We start from the raw sequence: 15,386 nt of genomic DNA, 5'->3' as shown, positions 1-15,386 counted from the left end.
AAAATAAAGAATTACAGAAACACCACATGACATGTGACTGCTAGAACGGACATGCTACAATGGACTGGCTCAAAATTGGGAAAAGAGTACGTCAAGGCTGTATATTGTCACCCTGCTTATTCAACTTATATGCTCAGTACATCATGTGAAATTCTGGGCTGGATGAAGCACAAGCTGGAATCAAGATTGCCGGGAGAAATATCAATAACCTCAGATATGCAGATGACAAACCACCCTTATGGCAGAAAGCAAAGAAGAACTAAAGAGCCTCTTGATAAAAGTTAAAGAGAAGAGTGAAAAAGCTGGCTTAAAACTCAACATTCAAAAAACTAATATCATGGCATCCAGTCCCATCACTTCATGGCAAATAGATGGGGAAACAGTGGAAACAGTGACAGACTTTACTTTTTTGGGCTCCAAAATCACTGCAGATGGTGACTGCAGCCATGGAATTAAAAGACACCTGCTCCTTGGAAGAAAAGCTATGGCCAACCTAGACAGCATATTAAAAAGCAGAGACATGACTTTGCCAACAAATGTCTGTCTAGTCAAAGCTATGGTTTTTTCAGTAGTCATGTATGGATGTGAGAGTTGGACCATAAAGAAAGCTGAGTGCTGAAGAATTGATGCTTTTGAACTGCGATGTTGGATAAGACTCTTGAGAGTCCCTTGGACTGCAAGGAGATCACACCAGTCCATCTTAACAGAAATCGGTCCTGAATATTCATTGGAAGGTCTGATGTTGAAGCTGAAACTCCAATACTTTGGCCACCTGATGCAAAGAACTGACTCCTTAGAAAAGACCCTGATGCTGGGAAAAATTGAAGGCAGTAGGAGAAGGGGATGACAGAGGATGAGATGGTTGGATGGCAACACCAACTCATGGACAAGAGTTTGAGCAATCTCCGGGAGTTGGTGATGGACAGGGAGGCCTGGCCTGCTGCAGTCCATGGGGTCACAAAGAGTTGGACATGACTGAGTGACTGAACTGAACTGATGTGACCCCAGCTTCTGACCCATCTGGCCTTCTGAACATAGCCGTCCCTGAGGATTTCTGGTGGATTGGTTCCAGAAACCCTTCAGACACCAAACCCACAGATGCGCAAGTCCCTCATCTAAAATGCCATAGAAGAGTCAGCTTTTCAGATCCATGGATGTAGAGAGCCAGTTGAAACAACTTTAAGTCCATCGATTACTTACTCGAACTCTGTGCCCTGACCCTGCCCCCGATAGGCCTTGTGAAGGAAGGAAGAGATGGTTCTGGCACCTTTGACCCTGGTGGGCATATTGCTCTCAGGGTGCACATGGTCAGCTGTGGGACTAGCCCTTCTCAGCTGTTCTTCCAAACCCAAGGAATCTTCAGACCTCAGAGGCCTCTATTCTTTCTCCTCTTTCTGCACTTTGCAACTTTCCTGATTCAGTTACCCAGGCCATGATGTCAACAGCACCCTTTCAAAGTCTAAAGAGTTCCCTCACCTCCCCATTCTTTCTCTGATCTCACGAGGGGAAGCACTGGATGAGCTTTGCTGCACCTTGATGCCTGTATCCAATAGCTGGGCAGCAAGGGAGAGTCACTCAAAGGGCAGATGGTTCCCTGATAGAGTCATGGTCACCAACCTTAAACTTAGTACTTCCCAGAAATCTTGCTGTTTCCTTAACTATTCCCTCAAGCTCACATTTTGGAATTTCTCTGTCTCCTCTGACTGCCTTCACAAGGGAAAAAGGAAACCAAGAGAACAAAAGACCTTTCAATTCAGTTCAGTTCAGTTGCTCAGTCATGTCCGACTCTTTGCCACCCCACAGACCGCAGCACGCCAGGCTTCCCTGTCCATCACCAACTCTCAGAGCTTACTCAAACTCGTGTCCATCAAGTCAGTGACACCATCCAACTATCTCATCCTCTGTCATCCCCTTCTCCTCCTGCCCTCAATCTTTCCCAGCATCAGGAGCTTTTCCAATGAGTCAGTCCTTTGCATCAGGTGGCCAAAGTATTGGAGCTTCAGTTTCAGCATCAGTCCTTCCAATGAATACTCAGGATTGATTTCCTTTAGGATGGGCTGGTTGGACCCTTAGTGCCCTGTTAACAGACACATGGAAATGCCCTCTTCTCCGGACTGATGATGTGGCCCATCCAGTGTCTTGTGATACTGCAGGAGGTGTCTCCTCTCTCCCTCCCTCCAGGACCAGTCCTTCCATCCCAGCCTTGCGCTCCATCCCCATGCATGAGAGCCTTACCCTACCTAGCTATTTTCAGTCTGTTTCTCTCCCTCTCTCTTTAACATTCATTGTACTCTTTCAACTGGCTCCTTCCAATCAGCTTTCAATGGTGTGCAATAATTTTTTGACCTCTGTCTTCCGCTCAGCCAGGCCCTAGCCCTCTCCACCACTTGGCAGCCACACAACTCAGAAGAACTATCTATATTTGGTACTGTCCTCCTTTGTCACCTTCCGCCCCCACACACCCTTTCCCAGAGGCCCCATCAGCCACTGAAGGTCACTTTTGACCTCCAAGGTCACTGAGGATCTTCATTGTTTCATTCTATATTTTCAGCCTTATCTTACTTGACTTTTCAGTGACTCCCTTCTTCTTCAAAAGTTTTTCTCTTGTCATTATTCACATTTTGATATCACACTCTCCGGGTTTTCTCCTTCCTCTCTGGCCACCCCTCCTTGTTTCATGAAACATTGGCATCCCCCAGGACTTGTTCCCAGGGCCCTTTCCCCTCTCATTCTGTTTTCCAACCAGGTGGTCTCAGCCATGCTCATGGCTGGGCTTTCTACTCCCCAATATACATCCCAGACAGGTGGTGAGCTCCAGACCTGCAGAACCACCTCATGGAGATAGCTCAAAGGTTCCTCACACTCCCCCTGCACAAAAGTGAACTCATGACTTAAAATCCATGGCCTCATCCTTGTTTCACTAGGTGGTGCCACCACCCTAATTGAAACCCTTAGCTCCCATCCCCAACTCCTCCCTCTTCCTGAAGCCTACAGCCAACTCAGAGGCAAAGCCAGTCAATTTATTTCCTAAACACCTTTCCAAGCTATTGCCACAATGACGGTGGTCCAAGTCATCATGGTCTCTCTCCAGAGCTTCCCTGGTCTCCCCACATCTAGTCTTCTCCCACCCAAGATGATGTTCTTGCAGCTTAAATCCAACTATGTGACGTCTCACTTAAGACCTTTCAGTAGCTTCCATTGCTCTTGGGAAAACATCCCAACACTCTTGTTGGCCCAGCGGTCCTGTGTGGTGCCCTCTGGCCAGACTTGCCCTGCTCACTTGCAGTTATTCTCTCCTATACCCTTGGCGTTCTACCCACTTTGGCCTTCTCTCAGTCCCTCCTTAGTGATATTTCTTCTCACCACAGGGCCTTTGCACATACCCTGTACCGAGAATCCTTCAAGTCCTCACCTCTAGGACTTAGTAAATGACACTAACTTTATGCCACAGCAGTGTGCCAGACCGTTCATTTGGGGTATGGGAAGAAAATGACAGAATTTCATTTTATAATTTATTTTTACATTACTGCTTTAAAAGGTTCATTTTGTGCACGTTTTATTATGTACATAATATAACAGTAGAGCAATATGTACATATAACATATAAACATACATACACTTTGCAAAGAATTGAGTATATATGCGTAATGGGTACATGCTCAAAACTCTTTACTAAGTCTCCAAACGTGTTAAGGTCAGAGCACTAATGAGTTATCACTTCTTGAGAGAACTCTTACCTACCTTACCACACCTAATACCATTAGATTTCTATCCATCTGTACGACCGTGCAGTGAAGCTCTACCCCGAGGACAGGAGCTTCAGGAAGTCAAGGGTGTGGTCTGCCTGGTCACTTTGGTGTCCCTAGTGTTAAACCAGTGTCTTGCACGTAATAGGTGATCAAGAAATCTTTTCTTTGTTTTGTTTTGATTTGTTGTGCTTGATTTTCACTGATATGTTGGAGCACAGGTGATTAGGGCTTCCCCGTTGGCTCTGTGGTAAAGAATCCACCTGCCAATCAGGAGACACACGTTTGATCTCTGGGTTGTGAAGATCCCCTGGAGAAAGAAATGGCAACCCATTTCAGTATTCTTGCCTGAGAAATCCCATGGACAGGGGAACCTGGCGGGCTTCAGTGAATGGGGTCACAAAGAGTCAGACATGACTTAGCGACTAACCAACAACAGGTGACTAACAATGTCGTGTTAGTTTTAGGCATACAGCAAAGTAATTCAGTTATACACATTCATGTATCTATTCTTTTTCAAATTCTCTTCCCATTTACATTATTACAGGGTAAGGAAGTATTTTTTGAATGAATGAATATCCCAGGATTCAGTTATATATAAAGGATTCAGATATACCTAAACAAACATCCTCAAGGATTCAGAGATATCTAAAATATACTGAATAGAGAGACCAGGCGCTGAATGTGTTGGGTGTGTTCAAAAGTATCGTCTCATTTAGTCTTTAATATTACCATGGAGAGCCTTATTGCTATCACCTATGATTTGTTGGGGAAGAAAGCAGGATTCAGAATGGCCAAGGTCATTTAGCTGGAAAACACTGGAGATTGAATTCAAATTCAGGTTTGGGGGCTTTCCTGATGGTCCAGTGGTTAAAAGTCTGCCTTGCAATGCAGGGACACTGGTTTGATCCGGGAAGATCCCATATGCCACAAAGCAGCTAAGCCTGGGCGCCACAACTATGGAGCCTGTGTGCCTAGAGCCCATGCGATGTGCCCTGAAACAGGAGAAACCATCGCAAGGAGAAGCCCATGCACCACAGCTAGAGAGTGGCCCCCGCTTGCCGCAACTAGAGAAAGCCCACGTGCAGCAATGAAGATTCAGTGCAGCTATAAAATAAATAAAATCGTAAAAAGAAAAGAAATTCAGGTTTAGAGTCTAAGTCTAATTTGCTTCCTACTACATCTCAGTGATTTGATCATGAAATGAACATTTTGTTCTAAGAGGCAATTTCCTCTTTTGCGTAGTCTCAAAGACTAGATTGTTCTTACTTAAACTCATTCTGGTGAATATCCAAATACACACAAGTCTACCATGTAGTGGTTACCAACGAGATACCTAAGCTCTTGTTCACTCTTTTCCATCCTCTGATCCTTTGTCTCTCTGAGTCTGGCAATGAGGCTGTTACACAAAGAGCAATAGTCATGTTGCTACTTAAAAGATCCAGCCCACTCGCAAGGTAAGCAACTTATTAGATGACGCATTTGCAGGGAATATGCCCCAAAGCCCTGAGACCATGTTGATGTTTTCCCACGGAGTTTCGTCTCTTCTTGTGCCATTGCTGCCTTCACTATATGTCTCTCTGGGAGTCTCGCCCTCTCTTTGTGAATTGATTGTGCCAGAAACAAAATCACAATCTAAGGTGCTTGGGGGGTGCACTGAGAAAGGATGGGGGGTCGGATACGCAACACAGAAGGAGTTTAGAGTTCACTGCAGTTATTCTCAGCTTCATGCTGCAACTGTTTCCCAGTAAGTCGTCTAGTTGCCCAACCAAACCACTCTTCCCCAACATTCTCTTCATCTTCAGATGCAGTTCTCTTGAAAACATCACTCTTTTTTTCTTTTTGGGCCGCACCTTGTGGGAAGGATCTCAGTTCCCCCGCCAGGGACTGAACTCAGGCACAGCAGTAAAATCACCAAATCCTATCCACTAGACCACCAGGGAACTCACGAAAGCATCATTCTTAATTCTGTTTGAAAAGCAAAGTCTTCACTATCCTGCCTCAGTAACTCACATCCCTTTCATCAGGCTACTTTTAGCAAGTTCAAAACTGTGTGGTTTATAATGATTTTCCAAGTAAAACGTGCTCTCCCAGAGCATTGTCTCATTGGTCTTTGCAATGGGAGATTTTTTTAAACTGTTTCCAATGTCAGCTGTGTGAAGGGTGCTTGAAGGGCAGGAAACCAATAGAAAGTGAAGACTCCAGGCCCTCCAGGCTTGTCTTGATTCCCTGCCTTGTCACTGGAGGTGAACACAGAGATTCTTCCACAAGCTCAGCACCTTCTTCTGCATTTCTGGGCTTGTGATTTTTGTGTTGGCTGCAAGCAGAGGCAGTGGCCCCATGAGTCTCCTTCCCATTCATCTATCCATCCATGCAATGACTCACTCACGCAGTCAGTCAATATTTCTCCTCACTTCTCTTGCTCTCTGCCATTTGGCTCAGTTTTTCCCCCAAGAAAGAAAAGTCTGTGTTGGATTGATGAGAGGAGGGTGGACAGACTCAATGAAATATGTCAAAGTACACTAGGATCTCCGCCAGATGGGTTAGGGCTCAGTTTCACAGATTTTCCATGGGATGTTCTTCCCCTTTTCTGGTATTCGTATATGCATGTATACATATTCACATCCATGTGTGCACATATTCATATATGCAACCACCCCTCATTATTTGACTCTAATTTGTTCATGGAAACAAGCCTGCCAGGCTAGTCAATTTCAGAGAGCAGTCACTTGCATTCTACTGTTTTAAATGGGAAAAATTAAAATGCATTCCGAGTCTACCCCAAACATCAGTCAAGTTCCCAAAATATCACTGTAAATCATTGCAACACCCTTAAACACCATGTAAAACTCTCCTAGGAATGTTCTATAATATGAATCAATTAAAACAGCCTTTTCTTAATTAGCACTTAGGGAACTCCTCAGTGGGAAGGTCTATTTTTGTGCAGTGAACAGACATGGTAAGCGATCAAGTCTCCTCCTCCTGGCATCACATTGGCCCAGTGATGCCAACGTGAAGAAATGTCGGTGAGAAGTAGTAAATACCACCTCAACTGGACTTGAGTTTGTAGAACCCCCAGGAGCCTAGGTGAAGCAGACTGGGACCCTTGCTGGGGGGAAGGATAAGGAAGGTGACGATGATAACACGCACGGGGATCATCCACACAGACTCTGATTTCTCCCTCTGATTCTGGGGTGGTCGGTCACTTTTCAGCTTGTCTCCTTTCTTGGTCTTCTGGGTCTGCTGCTTCCCCATCCTGCTGGTCTCTCCCCTTCCTCCTGCCTTCCCCTTAAGCCCCTCTGATTTCTAGTTCGGGTGTTTCTCTCATTGTGCTCTGACGGTCTCTCTCTTTCTCTTCCTGTACTCCAGGCACATGAGAGTAATCTGGGCCAGGATCTGGAAATCTAAAAATGTCGAAAGATGTAGCAGCATTTTCTGCTGGAGTGAACAAAAGGTGCTAGTGAGCTGTCAATCACATGAAGAGAGGAGCTATGAACCTGAATGATCTACCTGATGAACCAGACGAGAAACTAGAGACGGAATAAGATGGGACAGGTCTGGGACCTGTCACTGAGAAGGACTAATGGACACAGACCAAAGGTCCGCAGTATGTTTCAAAGAGCCTAGTGCTTCCAGTGGGCATATGCTCATCTCCCTGAAATAATCCATGCTGATTTCTTGATGCAAAATTCATACTGTCTTCCCTGTTACTAAGCAACCAGCCCAAACATGTTTACTGTGTAAATTTCTCTGGAGGGCCTGGGGCTGTACCCAGTGCTCAAAGCGTGAAGGATGCAAGAGGCAAAGAAGCCAGCCAAAGCTTTGGGCAAGGTTTCCGAAGCTGACCTGCAAAGATCCATTACACTGTAGACACTTTTAGGCCATACCTGGGGAAATGCAGTGGCTCAAGTAAAATTTTGACTATTTCCTTCCTGCTAAATTCCAGCCTACTGGTCAAAGATGTGGACTCTGGAGCCCGACTTCCTAAATTTGATTCCCAGTTCTGCTACGGAATAAGTTGCCACAGAGTAAGTTCCATGTGTAAAATGGATGCAATAATTATGCATATTTCATAGGGCTATTGTGGGGATAAAATTAATACGATTAAAGAGCTTAGAACAGTGCCTGGCACACAGGAAGAACTCAATAAACATTAGCTATACTATCACTATTCTTTATTACTCTACGGAAACGGATATACTTTTTGTTCGTTTATATCAATAGGAGAGTTTACCAGCTGGGAGATCAGCTGAGAAATCAATTCTTTAAAAGGATTGAGAATCCAAGGAGTTCAGGCCTTCAAGCAGTCCAGGGTCAAATCAGTTCCAGGAGTGGGGTTAGCAATTCATGTTGGCCTCCTGTGATCACTGAAGTACCGGGAGACCTTGTCAGGGGAGTCGACAAGAACTGGAGACAAGCCCTACTTTGGAGCAAGGTTGGAGGTGCCTATCCTAAGGGTTTCCCGTGGCCCCTTGTACCTCACCTGTAATATGTTTAATGACAACTGCTGGCTTCATTGTCTGCTTCCTCACTTACAGGGAAGAGCATACACCTGTCATTTTACTGCTATGTCCCAGTGCCTAGAATATGTTCATTAACCTTTAATGAGTGAATTTACTAGCTGCTGAAATGTAGCACTGGGGCTCTGACCCATCCTCTCTGCCAAGTCCACATTCAGACAAGTGCTCTGAGACGACATTGCTCCTGTGGTCTAAGGAAAAGGAAAACAGGCAGGAGCGTTAATCAGGACACATTGATGTTCCCCAGGCCCTAGTCTGAGGGAGGAGGCAGCCACGGGAGCAGAAGCAGAAAGCAGACAGGGCCAGGGGGCTGGTGAATAACAGACCACAAAAAGGACGGCCATATCTTGATGACAGTCCCCAAATCCTCCTATTAAAAAACACTGGCTTGATACTAAAACAATATTCATAAGCATTATATCACAACTTGACAGAGAAAAACTTTACTGAATTGTAACTACATTCAGAAAAGTATACAAATCATAAATGCAGAGCTGTATATGCTTTCTTTCATAAAGTGGACACAGCTGTGTAATCAGTACCATGTCAAGAGGCAGAGCTTATAAACAAAAGCTCTATAAACAGAAGCTTCTCCACTCTGCCCCAGGCGTTACCTGTCCCCAGTGGAAACCTCAGACATAAATGGGCTCGATTTCAAATCTAGTGGAAATGGAATCTTAACCATGTGCATTCCTTTGTACCTTTACTTTCTTCTTCAGTGTCATGTTCCGATACAATGATTTAACTCAAAATATACATTGACTATCATGTGCCCATTTATCTACTGGATATTGTCAGGGGTACAAAGAAAATGAAATACACTTCTTAATTTCAGAGCGGGGGAAAGACTCTACTATACATATGTTGCTTGATAAAAATATAGCACATATTTATTTCTTAAAAACTTCGAATCTATTAGGTGTTTGCTCTGGTCAAAATGTTTATGCCCCCCTAAAAATTTATACGTTAAAACCTAACCTATAAGGTGATGCTATTAAGAGGTGGGGCTTTGGGGTGAGCAGCTGTGAGGGTGAAGCCTTCATAAGAGGGATTAGTGCCCCCATAGAAGTGACAGAAGAGAGCTTCCTGCCCCCTTCTGCCCCGTGAAAAGTGAAAGTGAAAGTCACTTAGTCGTGTCTGACTCATTGCGACCCCATGGACTATACAGTCCATGGAGTTCTCCAGGCCAGAATTCTGGAGTGGGTAGCAGTTCTCCCTTCTCCAGGGGGTCTTCCCAACCCAAGGATCAAACCCAGGTCTTCTGCATTGCAGGTGGATTCTTTATCAGCTGAGCCATCAGGAAAGCCCAAGAATACTGGAGTGGGCAGCAGTTCCCTTCTCCAGCAGATCCTCCCGACCCAGGAATCGAACCAATCGGGGTGTCCTGCATTGCAGATGGATTCTTTACCAGCTGAGCTACCGGGGAATCAGGTGAGGTTACAGCCAAAAGTCTAGGAAGCAGGTCCTCACCAGATACTGGGTTGGCCAGAGCTTTGATCTTGGACTTCCCAGCTTCTAGCTCCATGAGAAATAAATTTTTGTTTATAAGCTACCCACTCTGTGGTATTTTGTTACAATAACCTGAATGAACTAACACAGTGTTCCATCAAAAGTCACTTTGCTTCTCAACTCTGCTGGAAGGAAGGTAGGATTTTAGAATTTGGTAGTAAGTAGCAGTGGGAGCTGGCAGATGTGGATAGAAGAGACCCGGAGACCACTGCTGGGGGGCCCTCGGAGGAAGCCTTTGACCACATGTTAGCTTTAAGGGGACAGCAGCAGGGTTACTCTGGGAACCTCTGAGATGCATCTGAGAAGATTCACATAAGGGGACAACAAAGCGCCAGATGGGAAGGAAAATCAGACACTGAAACTAAAGCTTTCTGAAAACAGGACCCAAGTGACACTGAGGGTCAGGGGCACCGAGCCTTGGGGAAGGACAGCTCCCCCGCTCACTCAGTAGTTATTTAGGGTCACCAAAAGGAGGGCTTCCTCTGCAAGGACCCAGAAATGCAGTGAGTGGCAGCCTGTGCAGAAAAGCATGAAAAGGAAACTCTGGCGGATGGAACCAACGGGTCTTGCTGCCTGTCACTAATGGGTTCAGCAGCAGCAGTGGGTTAAAAATGATCACACACACACACACACGCCATGTCTGACCCTCCGCTCTGTCTCCTGGCTCAAGCTTTCAGCCATCACTGCATAATAACCAAGCTTTGAAAGCTGGGCTGATAACAGAGAGTGAGGTCCCAGGTGATGGTACCAGGTCACAAGGATGGCGTAGTGAGACTGAATCCCTCTCCCCCTCCATAAAGGACTGCATGCACATAAGGGGGCGGAGGGGGTGAGGGATTGTGTAAGGAGGCAGGATGAAAGGGTCCACAATGTACATTTCGGAAAAACCAAGAAAAAGAATGAATTGAAGCCAGCTGGAGGCATGAACAGCAGTGAGGGTTTGCACCTCGGCCACCTCCTACTTGGCAGAGACATTGGATGAATTCCTACGGTCGTCTAGAGAAGCCTATGGTACCTCCTCTGAGTGCTTGAAAAAGCAGCGAATAAAAGACATAGGACTACAACAGCCCACCTAATAAAATCAATCGGGGAAATAGCTACACATATGCCTCTTTATTCTTTTCATTAAATAAAAGGATCTCACGGGAGATTTAATAAGTACATAATTTAGAATTAGGGATGAGCATAAACACTCTCGTAAAGCATCTGCCGCAGCTGTGAGGTACTCTGAAACTACCTGTGATTTCCCTTGAGGACCAAGTCACAGACATTGTTCATACTCCGGTGATGTGTTGTTTATACTCCTATTTACAGAAAATGCTAAGTTTCACATAGAGGTTCATGAAAATAAGAGAGAGTTTTTTCCTTTCCAAGACCATGAACCTCTTCCATTTTAGCTACAGACTCCTTGTTGGGATCTGTGGATCTCAGGTGAAGAACCCTCAAGGAAAACTTCAAGTTCTTTTCAAAATCACTATAAACTTTAATTTCAGCTGGCCAGAAATTAGATTCCCCAGGCACAGCTAACAAATCCAAGGAATTTTTCCAGCAACCACAATCAGCAACTTACAGAGACATGAGCAGTCACTCTGTCTCCCACAGACACCCCAGTTCTCCTGGTTACAGGAATGTAGAACCCTCTTCCCCAGCCCCAACGCCCTCTCTGTTTAAGAAGCATCTTCCGAGAACCTTCCTTACCAGACTCTTCTCCTCTTTGTCAATGTGCCAAGCCCATCGCCCTGCTGCCATCTGCCCTAACACCACCTCCCTTGACTTTTTTTGAAATGTCAACACATTGTCTTTTTTCTCTGCATACTTTATCTGGGTCAGCGGCTGAATCAGTCTGAGCACAATGGCAGCCAAACTAACACTGTGAGAGCTCAACTTCATCAAGTTAACACCTACAGATTCACATCCAGGTGCCCAAATCCTTGTCACTGAGGGAACCAAGTGAGGGATGTGAATGGATGAGTCTCACGTATCAACAGGGGTTTCCCTGTTGGCTCAGCATCAAAGAATCTGCCTGCAAGGCAGGAAAAGAATCTGCCTGCAAGGCAGGAGACGCCGTTTCCATCCCTGGGTCGGGAAGATGCCCTGGAGAAAGAAATGGCAACCCACTCTAGTATTCTTCCCTAAACCATCCCACGGACAGAATTCGCCTGGCAGGCTACAGTCCATGGGGTCACAAAGAATCAGACATGGTGGAGTGACTGAGCATGCACATATCAACAAGCATTTATTGTGACCCTATGAGCCAGTTCTGGGTTGCAAAGTGGTTGCAAAATACATCTACATTTGAGGAAATAACTCAGACAATAATCCCCAACGGCTGGGCCTGGGGATGCCTTAATATTAGTCAATAATTTCTCCTTGGGCACCTACTAGGTTTCAGACACTGAGAAGGTGCTGGGAATGAATATTATAAGTCAGCAGATACGAAAAATCACATCCAACTGTCACAAATGATACAAACAGAAATAAGAAGGAATAGTGTGGAGGGTATAATGGGGGAAAGGGGCTTTGTTATATGTGGCCCTGGACAAAATCCTCTCCCTGAAGAGGCAAACTGCAAACAGAAAGAGACCCACAGGATGAGGAGGAGCCATCTCTGAAAAGCCAGAGGAAAATGGGAGGGGTTGGTGCCTTCAAGGATAAAAACCCAGGGGAGCTGAGAGCACCCGTGATGCAGGGCACTCACATGAGCTTGGCTGGAGAGGTAAGCACTGGCCACATCAGACAGGCAAGGCCATGCGGCGGAGAGGCTCACAGCACGGACTCCAGAACCAGACCAGCTTGGAATCAGGCTCGGAAACTTCTCGGGCTGTGTGGCCCTGGGCAAAATCACTCACCTTCTCTGAACCTTAGCTGCCTCATCTTTAGGTTGGGATCATCGCCTATGTCTGTCACTGAGTGGCTAAATGCATTGAGTGTAAAGCATTTAGGGCAGAGCCCGGGCACGTGCCAGGCTACGGTGTGCTGTGGTCTGCTCCAAAGCTCGGTGAGAAGCTGGGGAGGATTTTAAGCCCGGGAGATGCAGGATCTGGTTTGTCTTTAACAGATCATTGGCTGCTGCTTGGGCTACTGGTCCTCAAGAAGACAAAGAGCTGGAAGTGGTCCCTGAGGTCATTTGCACCCACAGGGGCCCCAGTGATTCTTTCTGGGAAGGGGAGAGGGGACAATGCCTGAAGAGCTGCCCCGGTGAAAGGCAGAAGAATGGCTGTCCCTCAGGCGTGCCGAGTGGGAGAGGAGGTTGAGGCCTCCGTGTTTGGAGAAGAGCTTGTACAACAGCCCCCCGCCCTGGCCTCCCGCCCAGGCCCCGTGGGCAGCCCGCTGCTCCCATTTCAGACGGCTCTGGATCCCACATGCCCCTGCCCAGCTGACCCCGGATCCTGCCGGCATCAATGTCACTTTGCTGGGATCCTAAGTGCCTCAAGGACAGCAGCCATTTCCTTCCCCTCTCACAGTGACGGACACAGGGCCCCGCAGCTGGGCCTGGGCTTTTGAATAATTGATTGGCAAAAGGAAGGTGGAGGCACGGCTCTGTAGGGCCACTCCTGGAACTCTCAGCCCGGGAAGGAACCGAGGGGGCCCAGGGAAGTCGTTAAGTCACCTCCCTCTTCCCCGGGGTGCCTGCCTTCCTCCAGTCTCTCCGGCCAGACCCTTCCTCCCAGGTCTCCAGAGGACATTTCACCTCTGCCACTTCGGGGATGCGTCCTGGAGTTCACAGCCCACCTAGGGCAGTCCTCCCAAACCCTTCTCAGACCCCCTTCAGCTGCACTGTACAATGGGGACTCCACCCATTTTCTGCCCAGAGAGCCCCGGGGGGACCAGCTCTTGTGGCCATAAAAGCCCTGCTGTCTCCAGAGACATCTGCAGCCACATCGTTGGGGAGTGGGGGGTGGGAGGGCGGCTCAGAGCTCCTCCCTCAGGCTGGCTGGAGCTGCGGGCTGCTGGGAGGGGGTGAGGGTCGCCCAGGACCTCCATATTCACCGGCCTCTCCAGACCCCAGCACCCCCAGCCCAACTGCCCCCTCCCCCGCGCCCACTGCAGCCCCCAGCTGCCGCCTCTGTCCATTTCCATTCTCCCCTCTCAGCTCGGTCAGTGAGTTCCCCTGCGCCAGCGGCACAGCGGCCCCACTCTGTTCCCGGTCACCCTTTCTCTTCTCCCCCGTTCCTGGGGCTTCTCCTTCTCGGTCACCCCTCTTCTTCTCCCCTAAGCCTCGCAGCCCCCTGCCCCAAGCCCTCACAGCCCCCCTGTCTTATTACTCCCCCGCTGCCCCCAACTCTCCTCCCAGCTCCAATTCCTATCCAAGCCCCCTTTCCCACTCACTCCCTTGCCCGCACCTTTAGGCTTGCAGTCCCCTTACCTTCTGTACCCTAGCCGCGGCCACCCACCCCCCCCCCAGGGTCTCTGAACGCATCCGCTGTCCAAACACATCCGCTGTCCCCACTCCCAGACGGGCTCTGTCGCGCAAAGAAGAACGCCAACCATTCCTTCCCACCCACTCCCCGGCGCCGCAGCCGCCCGGGAGACCCCCACCCGAGGCCCGCGGAGGCCGAGGCCCGCCGCCGCTCACCTGTTGGGCGGACCGGAGCACGCTGGGCTTCGCCTTCTCCGGGTCGGGCTCCAGGTCTCTCTGCAACACTCCCTTCTTGGGGTGCATGTGCCGGCATAGGCAGGTGACCCCGCACAGCGCGAGGATGCTGGTGGCCGTGCCCAGCGTGGCGCCCAGCGCTATCACCGGCACCGACAGCACCATGGTGCCCGTTTCCCGGCACCGGGCTCGGTCCCGCCGCCGCGCGCCTCCCCGGCCTGGGATCCAGGCGCTCCAGCCGCTCTCCCGCCGCCGCCGCCGCCGCCGGAGGGGCGGAGGGGCGGGGAGGGAGGGCGGCTCGAGGACGTCAGAGCGGGAGGCTGGACCCGGAGCTGGCCGGTGCGCCCGCACTCGGCACCGCGTCAGCCCAGCACGTGACCCGACCCCCCACCCCGGCCCAAGGCAGATCCGCTCAGGTGGAAGGAACCTGAGCGCATCATCCTCTCGTCTCAAGCCATCCTTCACGCTTTACGTAGGACACTTGGGTTCAAGAAAAGCAGGAGCTCGCCAAGGTCACGCTGTGCGTTAGGTTAGCCGGCAAACCAGGACTCAAACCTTGGCCTGCGGCTCTGTCTGGATAGGGGGTCGTTTACCAGACTACTAACTCTGGTGCAGAGAGCGCTCTCCTTGGAAAAGACCCCGATGTTGCTGGGAAAGATTGAAGGCAAAAGGAGCAGGGGGCAGCAGCGGATGACACGGTTAGATAGCATCGTCAACTCAATGGACATGAATTTGAGCAAAATCTGGGAGATAGGGAAGGACAGGGAAACCTGGTATGCTGCAGTCCATGGGTTTGCAGAGTCTGATACGACTTAAGGACTGAACAAAAAAGCTTTGTTCACCCTCTGGCCAAGGAGGCTGGAAAATTGAGGCCTGCAACAGCTTTTTCAAACACAAAAAGCTGGAGATTTCCCATCTCCCGAAATTGCCATGTGTTTACTACTAGGGAGAGGGACTGGCAGCCAGGGAGAGGGCATTGATGCCATGTCTGGGGTTGAGACTATACCTATCTTGACC

At 48.5% G+C, this 15,386-nt stretch overlaps 1 protein-coding gene across 1 annotated transcript in view; it reads right to left on the bottom strand.

Moving 5' to 3' along the window:
* The window catches only part of SYT13 (synaptotagmin 13), a 42,789-nt gene extending 27,991 nt beyond the window's left edge, over nucleotides 1-14,798 (bottom strand). Inside the window, exon 1 of the mRNA XM_020870185.2 lies at nucleotides 14,352-14,798. Within this exon, the coding sequence (XP_020725844.2) occupies nucleotides 14,352-14,534 (183 nt within the window). The 5' untranslated portion in view covers nucleotides 14,535-14,798. The remainder of the gene's footprint in view (nucleotides 1-14,351) is intronic.
* Between the last annotated feature and the right edge of the window lie 588 nt (nucleotides 14,799-15,386).

The sequence above is a fragment of the Odocoileus virginianus genome, chromosome 10 (genome assembly GCF_023699985.2).
Source record: "Odocoileus virginianus isolate 20LAN1187 ecotype Illinois chromosome 10, Ovbor_1.2, whole genome shotgun sequence".
Lineage (NCBI taxonomy): Eukaryota > Metazoa > Chordata > Mammalia > Artiodactyla > Cervidae > Odocoileus > Odocoileus virginianus.
Note: the sequence above shows the minus strand (reverse complement) of the source record. Positions and strands in the feature narration are given on the sequence as shown.